This window comes from Mus caroli, chromosome 2, assembly GCF_900094665.2.
Source record: "Mus caroli chromosome 2, CAROLI_EIJ_v1.1, whole genome shotgun sequence".
NCBI lineage: Eukaryota > Metazoa > Chordata > Mammalia > Rodentia > Muridae > Mus > Mus caroli.
The window spans coordinates 65,260,481-65,274,180 of record NC_034571.1 but is presented as its reverse complement, the minus strand read 5'-3'; the positions used below and the strand labels follow the sequence as shown (position 1 = coordinate 65,274,180).

Genomic DNA, 13,700 nt, shown 5'->3' with positions numbered 1-13,700 from the left:
ACTCACTTTGTAGACCAGGCTGGCCTCGAACTCAGAAATCCACCTGCCTCTGCCTCCCGAGTGCTGGGATTAAAGGCGTGCGCCACCACGCCCGGCTCGAAATAAACTCTTAACATAAAGTAGGATTATGATATTAGGTTCATTAGCCTTAAATTCCACGCATATTCCTGTTTAAGGAGCCCAGCACCATGAGACTTTAGAATAGAAGATTCATCTTCCACTTAAATTGATGATGGTTTGTGATGTGATGTAGTTCATGTTTTATCCATATGTATTTCATATTCAATAATTGAAGAGGTGAACAATATAGAGAAGTTTAGATACCATTAAATGAATCACAATGTTTAGTTTATATCTATGCTACTCTGTAGTTTTAGAAAACAAAGGTTTAAAGTGTGATGAAATGAAGAAAGAATCTTCAAAGGGATGGGGCTTAAAGTAATTAAATTTACTTCCAAAAACTTTATTGTAAACTTTACTTAACGGTTTAGTATCATGTTCATCTTCTAGGATTAGGAAGGTCACTCTATGGTGTCTCTCGGTAGGTCAAGAACTCTTTCAGCCAGGCTTGGTGGCACCCTCTTTGTATCCCAGAATTAGGCAATCGAATTCAGGGCACCACCAAACACGCTCTACATAGTGAGACATGTGTCTCAAAAAGACTGAAAACAACCCCCTCCCCTCTCCTCCCCCCCAAAATTTCAAAGTACAGAATACTATCCTGTGTATATGAGGCCTGGGTTCCAGCCAGAACAAACGGTTCTCTAGTATTTATAAAGAAAAGAATTGAGGAGTTGTCAGGAATTCATGCAGTCAGTCACTGCTCACACATTCATAAGTGGCTTATTTCTTTATCCTGTCTGACGCAGGCTCCCACTTGACTTTATCACACTTTAAAGCTTTGGTTTCTAAGACTACAAGTAGCACAGATATAAACTGAACATTATGATTCATTTCATAGTAAATAAGAGTCTCTGTGTTGTTTGCCTCTTTAGTTATCATTGAATATGGATAGGATATGAATTACATCACATCACAAATCATCAATTTAAAGTGGCAGATGAGCCTTCTCTTCTCACAGAGATGAGGAGGCTGAGAGTTTGCCTCTCTCCATTCTGGGGAATGTGTTGTGTCACTCCATCACAGGGAGTTGCTTTTCACACACGTTCCTTCTCTTTCACATATTTCCTTCCTTTGAAATTATGTTCACGTGAGAATAATGTTTCTTTCTTATTATTTGATATATGCATTTTTTTCCACTCAATTTACTTTTAAGTGGCATTAGAGACCCTCCCCCCTTAAAGTACAAACACTCTCAAATAAGATTGCTTTTAATTTGTTTGTTTTTATGTATTTGAGTGTTTTGCCTGTATTTTTTTTTCCATACACCATGTGTGTACAGCCCTAGGAGGCTGAGACGAGGTCATTGTGACTCCAGGGACTGGATATAGGAAGAGATACCAGTGTTTCTAACCACTGAGCCACATCCACAGTCCAACTTGACTTTATTTTTTAACACTCCCGTGTGTGTGTGTGTGTGTGTGTGTGTGTGTGTGTGTGTGTGTGTGTATGCACGCACATGCGTGCGCACATAGGTGATTATGCCTGTGCCATGGCACACATGAGTTGGTTTTCTCCATCTGCTAGTTGGGTCCTGAGAGCAAATTGAGGCAGACTGGTGCTTTACCTGATGAGCTGTCTTTCCAGCCTCCAAGTAACTTTCAAAAACAGTATCTTAAGGACTAGGACTGTATATAAGACTCCATTACTCCAGACAAGATTTCAAGGGTAAATGTACTCACTTTTGCTACCAGTAATTATGCACACTCCCTCTGACTAATGCTTACTAAAACCTTGTTGCAAAGAATAGTTTTATGTTTTTAAAAAAGCAAAATAGAGGCTGGGGAGATAGTTCAGTTGGTAAAATGCTGAGTTTGGGTCCCATGCATCCAAGTGAAATGTGGATTGAGTACATCTGTAACCCCAGTGCCAGGAGGCGGAGACAGGTGGGTCCTGGAGCTCCCAGCTGCCAGCATAGATAAACTGGTGAACTCTAGGGTCAGTGAGAGACCCTGTCTCAAAAGCTTACGTAGGGGTCTGGAGAGATGGTGTAGAAGGTAAAATTTTTCACTATGTAAGCCTGATGGCCTGAGTTCAATTCCCCAAGCCACATAAAGGTAGAAGAAGAAATCTGACTCTCTCTCTCTCTCTCTCTCTCTCTCTCTCTCTCTCTCTCTCTCACACACACACACACACACACACACACACACACATTTAAAAATTAGGAAACAAAGGTAGCGATTGCGGAGGATACAAGTGTCACTCTGTCTTAACGTAAGCATACACAGACATTCACCTGCAACCTGCACACATGGCAAAGTAACAACTCACCATTTGAGACATTCCTGCCCTGTCTGAAATGTAGGACTGGGAGTATCATCAAACCATAGACTTGTTAGCCCCTTTTTTTATACCAGCCTTTGGTAACTTCTAATAATGGACAAACTTTTCTTTCCTCTGATTTACCAACGCTTTGTAGGCTGTTTGTAGAATGAGATAGTTATTCTGGAATTGAAAACAGCCGTGTTTTCAGTGAAATCAACAGACAATGAAACAATTCCCTAAAATGTCTCTAGTCACAGTATAGAAAGCATGTATGTTTTAGTAATTCTGCTATCCTAGACTGTTAAGGAAACAGAAATGTAAGTTTTCAGGGATGGTTATTGTGTCTTGACACATTAAGTTTAATGTGTGTGAACGTAGTTGTTCTTTGTTCTCTAGTTTTTGTTGTTGGGTGTATTGAGATTGGTCCTGACTGGCTTGGCACTCATGGAGATTTTCCTGTCTCTGCCTCCCAAGTTTTGGGACTACAGATGTACAGTACCTTACCCACTGTTCTCTTGTTTGCACATTTACATTTTAAATATGCGATTATTTTAGGAGAATGCTAGAAAGTTTGATGTCTCAGATACTAAATAGTAAAATAGGCATGGGGAGTGTGAGTGAGTGTGTGTGTGTGTGTGTGTGTGTGTGTGTGTGTGTGTGTGTGTGAGAGACGGAGACAGATTTCTAAGATCCTGTTTAAGTACCAAAAGTTTTATCGGGGAAACATAACGAGTTTGTAATCGAATCAGGGATAGACAAGAACCAGCAGACACAAAGGTATCAGCCTGAAGCAATCAGCTAAGCAATTGACAGTCATCTCAGTCTCTACTGAAACAGAATCACATCCAGCATGCCACCTGACACCATTTCTTTCTCTCTTTCTCCTCTGCTCCTTGCGATGTGGCATTCATCTCTCCTTGTGCCTCGTTCTGAAGAGATAACAGTGTAGCACCAGCTCTGCCACTGACATCCTGTTCTCTGACCGATATTGGCACCTGCAAAGAGAAACAAGCAGTGACAGGCAGCAGCAGCATCAGTACTAACCTCCATGGTGACCTCTTTACAGGCTGAGAACAAGCTCACAGCTCTTTTCTCACTCCTCACAGTGGAACATGCAGCCAGTTGAAACGGACACGACTGGATTGCCTACACGCCTTTGAACAGTGGAGAATGCAGGGCATTGGGTTTAGGTGAATCGACTTCACATATTCCTGGCCAACTTTGGTGTCTCTGTCAGCCTTTTTAGAATACTTAATATCATCCAACTCATCAAATCCTTAATATGAACACAAAATTAAGTTCTGTATGTGACATTTCTTGTCATTTACTTTTGAATGCAAATAATGAGCACTATAACATTAGATGGCTTACTCTTTAGATCTATTTATTCACTTCTGTGTTTGTGGCCATAACCTAAAGAAGTCTTAAGTTCTCTCACATAAGGCCATTATGTTTTCTATACACGGTGAAGGCAGGAGTAGGAGTAGTTCTCAGGGGAATGCTGGAGGAAGTGCACTGTGCTTGAAAAAGTCACACTGAAGCCCAGGAAGAGTGTCAGGAGGTGTTTGGCTTCTGGCTGTGTATGGGCAGGAAAGGCGCTGAGAAGTGTGCAGGAGTTCTTCAGTTGGCTTATTGTCGTCGTCCTGTTGCTTCCTCGTCACTCATGAGTAGGTTGAGAAGGATGGCTGCTGAGAGGGCATGGACGCCCCAGATGTGCTGTTATAGGTACTTCCTCCCCCAGACACTTAGGACAGTCTGGCTCTTATAATCAGAGCCCTAACTTAGCAGTTAATGATAGCCACTTACCAAAATGAGAATTTAGAGGTAAAGTTTTCTTCCTTGGTGCTTAATATTAATTTGCTTGTTTAAGCAGTAGGATTTAAACCTTTTTGTAGGGCTGGGGATGTGTTTGCCTGGCGTGTATGAATCTAGGGTTCTAACCCCAGTGTATCCAGGGGTGTGGTGCGTATATATCATCCAAGGAAGATCAGAAGTTCAAGGTAACCCTCAGCTTCACAGTCACATAGCCAAGGTTAGGCTCAAAAAAAAAAAAGTTTTGGTTTTTTTATTTTTGTGACTGTTTTAATATTGCAAGTCAGATTTTGTTCACTTGGAACATGCTGAGTTGTTTAGTCTAGAAATTACTGTTTTAAAAGGAGACCAATTTTTTGGCCACTGGCCATTTTTATTCAAAACTATAAATCTATGCCATTTAAGTGCACACACGTAATGAGTATGTTAAAGCTGATCGATTCCCATTGTGAGGTAGAAAGTTTAATCTTTTTATACTTATGTGATCCATCAATATCCTGAAAAGAGTTCAAAGAAAGTAGAAGCCTGGAAGAAAGGACTCTCCTGGACATGTACTACTGTAAAGGGCTGCTAGACAGTCAGTTGTCCCTAGGTAACAGTTAAGGGATTCTGCCCCTATAATACAGCAGGTCAGCAGAATAAATACTAAATGTTATACTTGAAATTTGCTAGTCATTGGAATTCTTACATGTATTTGCAACTGTTTAGACAGGGTTTTGCTTTGTTTACACAAAGTGGAGAAACTTGTAGAGGAACAAACCTGCCTTGTTTTGCATTCATACCCAGTTAAAAGTTTCAGTGTATATATCTGTGCATTTGAAGAGAGAATAAAACACACATGCCACATGTGCCACATCCCCTCACACAAATTTCTCTCTTAGAAGGAAATGAAGAACTTACAGTGAGGGATGAGGAGGGCATCAGTAACCTAGCAACGAGGTTGGAGGGGAGGGGTCTAAGCTGCTTAAACTCTCATAGGAAAGAAAGTGTTCCCCTCAGTCATGGTGGATGTATGGATTGGAAATGAAAATAGAAAGATGATGTGTATAGGTAGAAAAGAAAGTAGACATGGTTTCCAGAGCTCTGTGTCTCCTTTCTCCTTTCCCATCTACACAGTCACACTCAAGTATAACAGTCGTGATAAATTCAGACCTGCTATGTATTGGTAATAACTGTCTGTTGGCTCGTATCTACATAATACGGATAAAGTTAAAGAAAATTGGTAGATTTCTCTCTGTCTGTATCTCTCTCTCTCTCTTACTCTCACTCTCTCACTGTATGTGTGTGTTGTGAGAGAGAGGGATGAGGGAGAGGAAGAGGGAAAGAGAAGATGGATGGACACACAAGTTAGAGGTCAAGAAAGTGGAGTAGACATGATATGACTCATGAATTGGGATATTATGTTGTCAGAAGAGATTAACTGTGAGTAAGGCACATTTTTGTGCTGAAAATATGTTGAGACAAATTGTTCAGTCAGGTGGTATGGCTATGGGACTTATTCATGAATTTTAAAATATTGGAAATTAGTATTTTGCGGGTCATATAATCAGGCAGTATCAATCTGCAGTTTATATGACTTGATTTTTATGATGTATATCAGAATATAAAAGTATGTTTTAGTTGTGGTACATATTGTTAAATTCCCTGTTGCTGAATTGTTGGGCTTGAATAGAGAAGGGATATGTCCATTTATTTTGTGTTTGATCACCTGGCCTACCACTAATAAAATCTGTTCTTACTAATGATCATTCTACTCTGTAACTGCCTGTATTATAGAGACCAATCCATTTCCAGAGATATCCTTGTTCCTTTAAGATTCTTTATGATTTATGATTTCTATAAGTAAGTAGCTAGTGGTTGAAATCAGAATTAGAACTCTATTTATTTTTTAGATAGGATCATATTATGCAGCTTTTGCTGGCCTGGAGCTTTCTCTGTAGTCCAGGCCAGCCTAGAATTCAGAAATCTTCCTGTTTCTGCCTCTGGAGTGCTGGGACTAAAGGTTGTGTACCACCATGACCAGTAAAACTTAGTATGTGGTTAAATTCTACTAAGTTAACCTGGTTTTTCTGTGAGTTTGAAGATATGGTTCTATTGTGATTAGTTGTGAACTCAGACCATTCTCATTTCTGAACTCACCGAAAAGGATTAATGGCGTTCTCAAGAATAAGAATAGTGCCTGTAGGGCAGACCTTTGGAAATTATCTGATGCAAGGTAACTTAGTTGTTTAGACTCATGCAGCTCTATTCCAATGAGGAGACGTTATCAGACAGCATTGCCTCTAGCATTTGCTTAGACAGTGCTTCTCAACCTGTGGGTTACAACTCCAGTCAGATACCCTGTGTATCAGATATTAACGTTTCAACTTCGAATAGTAGCAGAATTATAGTTTTGAAGTAACAATGAAATAGCTTTATGGTTGGGGATCACCACAACATGAAGAACCGTGTTTTAGGGTCACAGCATTAGGAAAGTTGAGAACCACTGGCTTAAAAGAATGTGTATACTTGCTTGGGCTGCAATAGTAAAGTACTGGACTGGTCACTTGAGCAATAAAAAATGTATGTATGTATGTATGTATGTATGTATGTATGTATGTATGTATTTTAGATATTTTCTTCATTTACATAAAAAATTATTTATTTTCAGAGTCTAGATCAGGTTTTAGCAGAGATTGGTTGTGGTGATGCCTCTCATCGTGGCTTATACATGGTCTGGGGATGTGTGTGTAGTCAGGCAGGAATCTCATCTAATTAGCACACTTATCTTGTCATGAAGCCTCTCCATCATTACTTTCAACAAACCCTGACTATGTCCCAGAATTAAGGCCTCTGTGTATGAACTTAAGGGGAAACATAAATATTTACTCTTTAACAATATACCTTTTTCTCTGAAATTTGGGAAAAATTAATTAAAGTTGCAACATTTTTTCCCCCAGAATATATCCCAGTGTTTTCAGGTTTGAGAATTACTAGGTTACCAGATGGGAGGTGTAAATACAGTTCACACTTCCTGTAGACGTTTACTACATCGATTGTATAAACACCTGAATATATAAAAAGTGTTCTGTTCAGCAGTTTAGTTGAACCTCTTAATTCTCTAGTTGAGACTAAATTTCTGGGGCTGGAGAGATGGCTCAGTGGTTAAGAACACTGACAGCTCTTCCAGAAGATCTGGGTTCAGTTCCCAGCAACCACATGGTGCTCACAACCATCTGCTACTCCAGTACCAAGGGTCGGAGGCCTTTTTCTAGCCTCCTCGGGCACCAGGCATGCATATGGTGCACAGATAATCATGGAGACAAAGCATCTGTACACATAAAATGGGATTTGTTGTTGTTGTTGTTTTTCGAGACAGGGTTTCTCTGTGTAGCCTTGGCTGTCCTGGAGCTGACTTTGTAGACCAGGCTGGCCTCGAACTCAGAAATCTGCCTGCCTCGGCCTCTGGAGTGCTGGGATTAAAGGCGTGCACCACCAAGCCCGGGCTTATGGAATTTAAAAATAAATAAGTAAAAAGACGATAGTTCTGGATAAATGCTGTTGAAATTGCATCCCCATGTGGTAATTCCAAGTAAAATGGCAACAGGTATTCCAGTTGGTATTCTGATAGACTTAGTGCATTTTATCAGACCCTTGGAACTTTCACTAGCTTACCAAATGCCAGTCATGTGAAGAGAACAGTCAACCTCTTCTGGATTGTGGAGCTAAAATGTAAGCTTTATCATACTTTTTACCTATCTGAAGGGCTAGTTTTTTCTACTTTGGTTGTCTTAAGACAACCAAGCTAGCTGTACTCAAAATGTATTTTCCAATGCTTTAAAATTCATTTCCTGTTCGTACAGTGAGTCTTTGATGTTGAATGATAGTGCTCTTAGCACTTGGTGTTTGTAGGTCTGAGGTCAATCTGAAATACGTAATAAGAGCCTGTTACATACCTGCCAAAATAACTGACTGAAGCTATAGCAAATCATGAGATATCATGTAAGAAAACCTAACGGCCAGAAGTGTAGCTCAGTGTTAATGCTTGCTATCGTGCAAGAGGCCCTCTCTTCCCTCCAGGACTAACAAGAAATGATAGAAAAATCTTTGAAGAACTCTAGATAGCTCTTTATTTAAATTTATCTTGATATTTTAAATTCATCATCTAATAATCTTCATCATCTATCTCTGTCAAAAGTAGTGGTTGAATTACATTGAAGAATAACAACTGTTCCAGGTGTAGTCAGGTTTCTATCCTGTTAAATCCAGCATCTTAGAGGCATAGGAAAGCATGCTAATTCAGACTGTGGAGCCTAGTGAGTGTTAATTCACACACACACACTGATAAAGGTGTAACTTTCAGAATCTCGTAGAGTTTAAACATACTTAGATTCTTTTTTTTTTTTTTTTTTAAAGTGTTTGGCATTTGATGGTGGCAGGGGATGGGTGGGCTGGTATAAGTCAGAAAACAACACGAGGATGAAGGCCCTGGATTTAGTTTTTTGATCTTTGAAAATTTAGTTTTGTTCACAAGAATTTATATTTATATTAAGGATGCCCTCTATCTCACTATCTGTCTGTCTGTCTCCTCCTTCTCTATAAGAATCTCTGACTACGCTCAGATTTGTAATCTTCATTGCCATGGTCTCCCATGTGCTAGAATTATAGGTGTGCACCATGACTTCCTATTCAACGATACTATCAGTGCTAAGTAAAGGAGCTAATGGAATAGAGGATGTTCAACTATAATATTGAGAAATAGCATCTAGTCTGTATTTTCTGCAGTAGACGAATAATTATAGTACATACATAATAAGCCACCATAATCTGTGTTTATTTACTTAACAAATAAATACTTTTATTCAAAATATTTTAAAAATTGGACATTTCTAGAAAACTCCACCAAATTTGGCATGTTTGTATCCACCTGTAAATAGTTGTTAAATGACTGACAAGGCATATGTATGTGAAGAGGGAAAGAGTATGCTTGCTTGATTATGCTTTGGTATCTTTGATTTTTTTTTTAATGTGTTTCAAGACATGCAAATGCATGTATAAAACATGTACTGAATAGTTTTGAAGTACATCTTTAGGACTTGGCTTCATTTGCTCTGCTAACTGGGGATCTGCCATTGCTGTTTATAGGTTTGCTCAAATGTTTCTTTAAGGTGATAGGGTTTATCCAAAGTGTATTTGTGTTCTAGACTTCATTAGGTTGTAGCTATTCCCCCTCTCTCCCCTAATTACATACAAACATACCTCCATTCGTTTTGTGCTAGTAAATTTGTTCCTCTTAAATTAAAAATTGGGAACCCATTTTGTTGAGATCAGTCAGCTTTCTATTGCCTTGAAGTCAATCACTCAGTGTGGACATTTTCAAAATGCATTCCTCAGAGTACAGAACAGTGTGGGCCTTCCTGTACAGCGCTTAGACAGCGATGGGTGCCACAGCAGGCCTTTGGTCTGCTCTTGTCCTTTAGTGGTACTCTGTAATACACTACTGCTCTTGTCACTGTGAAATGGATGCATGGATAAAATATCCTGTTACATCACAAATAAACAGAACTTGTTATAGTTTCGTCTCTTCATCTTCAGGAAGAGGCTGAAATCCAGGCGGAACTGGAGCGTTTGGAGAGGGTCCGGAACCTTCACATCCGAGAGCTGAAGAGAATAAACAATGAGGATAATTCACAGTAAGTCCTAAAGTCACACATGACAGAAGGCCCGGGGAGATCAGAGAGACTTCCTCCTCAGCCACCTCTGTCACACAGAAAGCTTACACAGTGTACCAACTTGGATGTCTGTGTGCTCTGCTAAGCCCTGGACCTCCCTGTCCCGTCTCTCATTCCCCCACCTGATAGACTCCCTCTGGATATCTAAAGCGGCTTTCTCTTCATTTCACATCAAGTGCTCCCCGTGCAGATGACCTGTCTGAGAGCCATCTCTGCTTCACCTCATTTCCCCTTTCATTATCCTTTTTATTAATTTTCCATGGTAATTAGTACTACTGGGGTTACACTTTACTTTTTAGTTATCTATTTTGTCTCTTCCCCCTAACCTGTAAGCTTTTTGAGCAAAATCATTATTTTGATCTTGTATCAGACATACCAGTAAAATTGTACTAATGTGGTATTTTAAAGCCATTGCTGGCAAAGTGTTCATTTGGGAATTTTTCTACAAAGCCCTTCCATGTATTCACTTGTACAGGTGGGCTGCTCATTCTGACGAGCTCTTTCTGTAACAGAGACACAGTAGCAGGTTTTGTTTCATAGGATTGGGTGAAAACTAAAATAATGAACTTACATAAATACTTACTGTATAACCAGTACGATGCATGTCACTCAGTCACGAGAGCATGTATTACTTAGTGTATCACAGGTACAAGCAACATTAATAATGGCAGTATTACTTGAGAGTGATTTTTATAAGCTTTTTAAAAATTTTTACTTTCAAAATTATGAATAAAAGTCCAAAGACACTAAGATGTAACCATGAACAAAGACCAGTTGATAATTTAAAAAAAAAAAAAATCAGTACTATAAAATCTTGATCACTTGTAACTCACTATAAAAATATTTTTGTGATAGAAGTGGTTTATGAGAAATAGCGGTCTCCTATCAAGCATTGGTGGTTATTGTAAAACTGTTAGAGTTATATACTGTTATAGTTGCAGTTTGTAAGTGCTAAAGCATAACACAGGTGCTATACTATGCAGAAAGACTGAGAGAGCCGGGCGTGGTGGCGCACACCTTTAATCCCAGCACTCGGGAGGCAGAGGCAGGCGGATTTCTGAGTTCGAGGCCAGCCTGGTCTACAAAGTGAGTTTCAGGACAGCCAGGGCTATACAGAGAAACCCAGTCTCGAAAAACCAAAAAAAAAAAAAAAAAAGAGAGAAAGACTGAGAGAATAGAAGTAGCTACTGGCTGGTATTTGTCATTAACAGCAGAGAAACTGAAGCAGACATAGCTAGGATAATCATGAGTGGGCGTTACTGTACTCAGAACTGGATTCTTTTAATGTGCCGCAGTAGTTTTTTCTCTGCTCTTTTAAGGTTCAAAGATCATCCAACGTTAAATGAAAGATATTTATTACTTCATCTGCTTGGAAGAGGTGGCTTTAGTGAAGTCTATAAGGTAATGTTTTCTGTTCTTTATGCTGATGTGGGGGAGGTGGCTAAGAAGAAATACTTGGTTTTTGTTTTCTGCTTTTAGATGGACTTTTGTCCTCAGTCTCATTACAAAGAAGAGATTATTGTGGGTTTCGTTTTCGTATCTCTTAGGGGCTAAGCTCTGTTACTAACCTGTGCAGTTCTCTCAGCCATTCAACTGTCCATAAGTTGTGCTGACACATGACTCAGTCTCACTGCTCTCAGCTGCTCAGTCCCACTGCTGTGTTGGTCATTAAGTTGCTTTTCTCTTTGCTCTAGTTTGCCTCTCACTTGCTGTGATAGACACCTTGACCAAAACAAGTTGGAGAGGGAACAGTTATTCATCCTAAGAGTTTACTGTCCTGCACTGAGGGAAACCGGGGCAGGAGCTCAGGGCAGATGCTGGAAGCAAGAGCTGTGAGGGAACCCTGCCTGCTGGCTCGGTTCCTCTGGTTTGTGTGTGTTTTTTACACAGTCCAGCACCGCATGCTCAGGGGTGCCACTGATCACTGGCCAGTCAGTCTCCCAATGTAGAGTCCCTCAGGTAACTTGGGGCTATGTTGAATTGACAGCTAAATGAAGTGGTTTGGTTTGGTTTGGTTTGGTTTTCTGCTTAAGCTAATAAAGCTCTGGAGACCTTTTAACAAATATATAAGTTATTAAGTGCTTTTTAAAGGGGCATCTTTGCATATAAGTCACCATGAAACTTAAAACTATTTTCTTTAAAAGCATTTGATATTTAAAACATTTATGGGGGGCAGGGGGGAAAGTCACAGTAAAGGCATGTGGACCTCAGGACCTGCGTTCAGTTTCAAACAACTTTGTTGGAAGGCTTACATCTGCCTGTAACTAACTCTAGCTCAGGGTGATCTGATGTATCTGGCCTCACAGGCATCTGCACTTGTGTACATATAAATGAAATTTTAATATTTATATATTCATAGTTTAGGTCACAGGGAGGTCACCTAAAATAAAATACATAGTTTAAAACATTTATAAATTATGTGATACTTAAAGTACTGGTTGTATTCTTGTTTTTTATGAAGTGGGCTGGTAATTGGAACAGTTTTTTTGAAGGGGAAGACAATTGATAAAATTGAATATAGATCATATACCAGATTAGATTAGGAAATATTGATATACTTAGGTGTAGTGGTATGATTTATTTAGTGCCTTATCTCTTAGAGATAAATTGTGAAGAATTACCAGCTTACTTTTAAACATTATAGTGGGGAAGTTAGGTAGCTGCACGTAGAGTTTAATGGTAAAGCATTCCCTTAACCTGCACAGCACCCTGGGTTTAGATGCGCACACTGTTTTACCTTAAAGGGATGTGGCATGGTCGAAGGAATAGATTAAATTTTTTAACTGGATGGTTGGTGCATAAACATTCATTATGCTATTTCTCAAGTATAGAGTATAATAATTTCATAATAAAGGAAGTTTTTTCCATAATTGAAAAATTATTAAGAACTTATTATTCGAGGCTGGAGAGAGCTCAGTAGTTGAGTGGTGGTGTTCTTTCAGAGAAAGATGTTGACTTCCCAACACCCTTCATGGGCAGCTCACAACCATCTCTAACTTCAGTTTCAGAGGGCCCAGTGCCCTCTTCTGGCCTCTGCAGGCACTACATGCACAAGTGCACAGATAACAGAGGCAAAACACCCATACACATAAAATAAAAATAACTTTAAAGTTCAAAGAACATATTAATTTTCAAAAAAGTAAAAAGTATGGAGTTGCTAAGAAAAGGTAGATAAAAATACTTTGTTTTCTCTGTCATACAGAAAAGTATCCTGGCTGTTTGTGTTGCTGGTTTAGCCTACAGGATTGCACATGTAAAGGAGTGGGTCCATATTTAAAAGAATGCTAGCTTCATCGTTTTATTGTGATTCAAAATATTAGCATCTAATGAAATTGACCGTGAAAGTTTATGTTCATAGTCTATAGTTCTCATTGCCATGACATTTCTGTATAGAGGTGATCACTGGCTGTTTAAAAAATTATCACCAAAATTAAATTAAAGTCTGTAGGTGTTTGACTGGTGTGTCTCGGTGTGATTGTTGTCCGCCTTGAATTGTAGGCATTCGACTTGTATGAGCAAAGATACGCTGCTGTGAAGATCCACCAGCTTAATAAGAGCTGGAGAGACGAGAAGAAAGAGAACTACCATAAACACGCTTGCCGGGAGTATCGAATACACAAGGAGCTGGACCACCCCAGAATAGTTAAGCTCTACGATTACTTCTCCTTGGATACAGATACGTAAGTAAACAAATGTGATCCTTAGAGTACTGGGTCTGTTTCTGACCCTGCGATGCTGGTGCAGATGTTAGCACTGGGCAGTGATCCTCACCTCTCAGTGCACTTGTCTTAT

The 13,700-nt window shown here is 39.4% G+C and overlaps 1 protein-coding gene across 3 annotated transcripts in view; it reads left to right on the top strand.

Annotated features, from left to right (window-relative positions):
* Tlk1 (tousled like kinase 1) overlaps positions 1-13,700 on the top strand; it is a 111,374-nt gene that overhangs the window by 87,898 nt on the left and 9,776 nt on the right. For all 3 annotated transcript variants that reach the window (XM_021154516.1, XM_029473979.1, XM_029473978.1), the window contains exons 13-15: positions 9,772-9,869; positions 11,228-11,309; positions 13,407-13,588. In XM_021154516.1, coding sequence (XP_021010175.1) covers positions 9,772-9,869; positions 11,228-11,309; positions 13,407-13,588 — 362 coding nt within the window. The remainder of the gene's footprint in view (positions 1-9,771; positions 9,870-11,227; positions 11,310-13,406; positions 13,589-13,700) is intronic.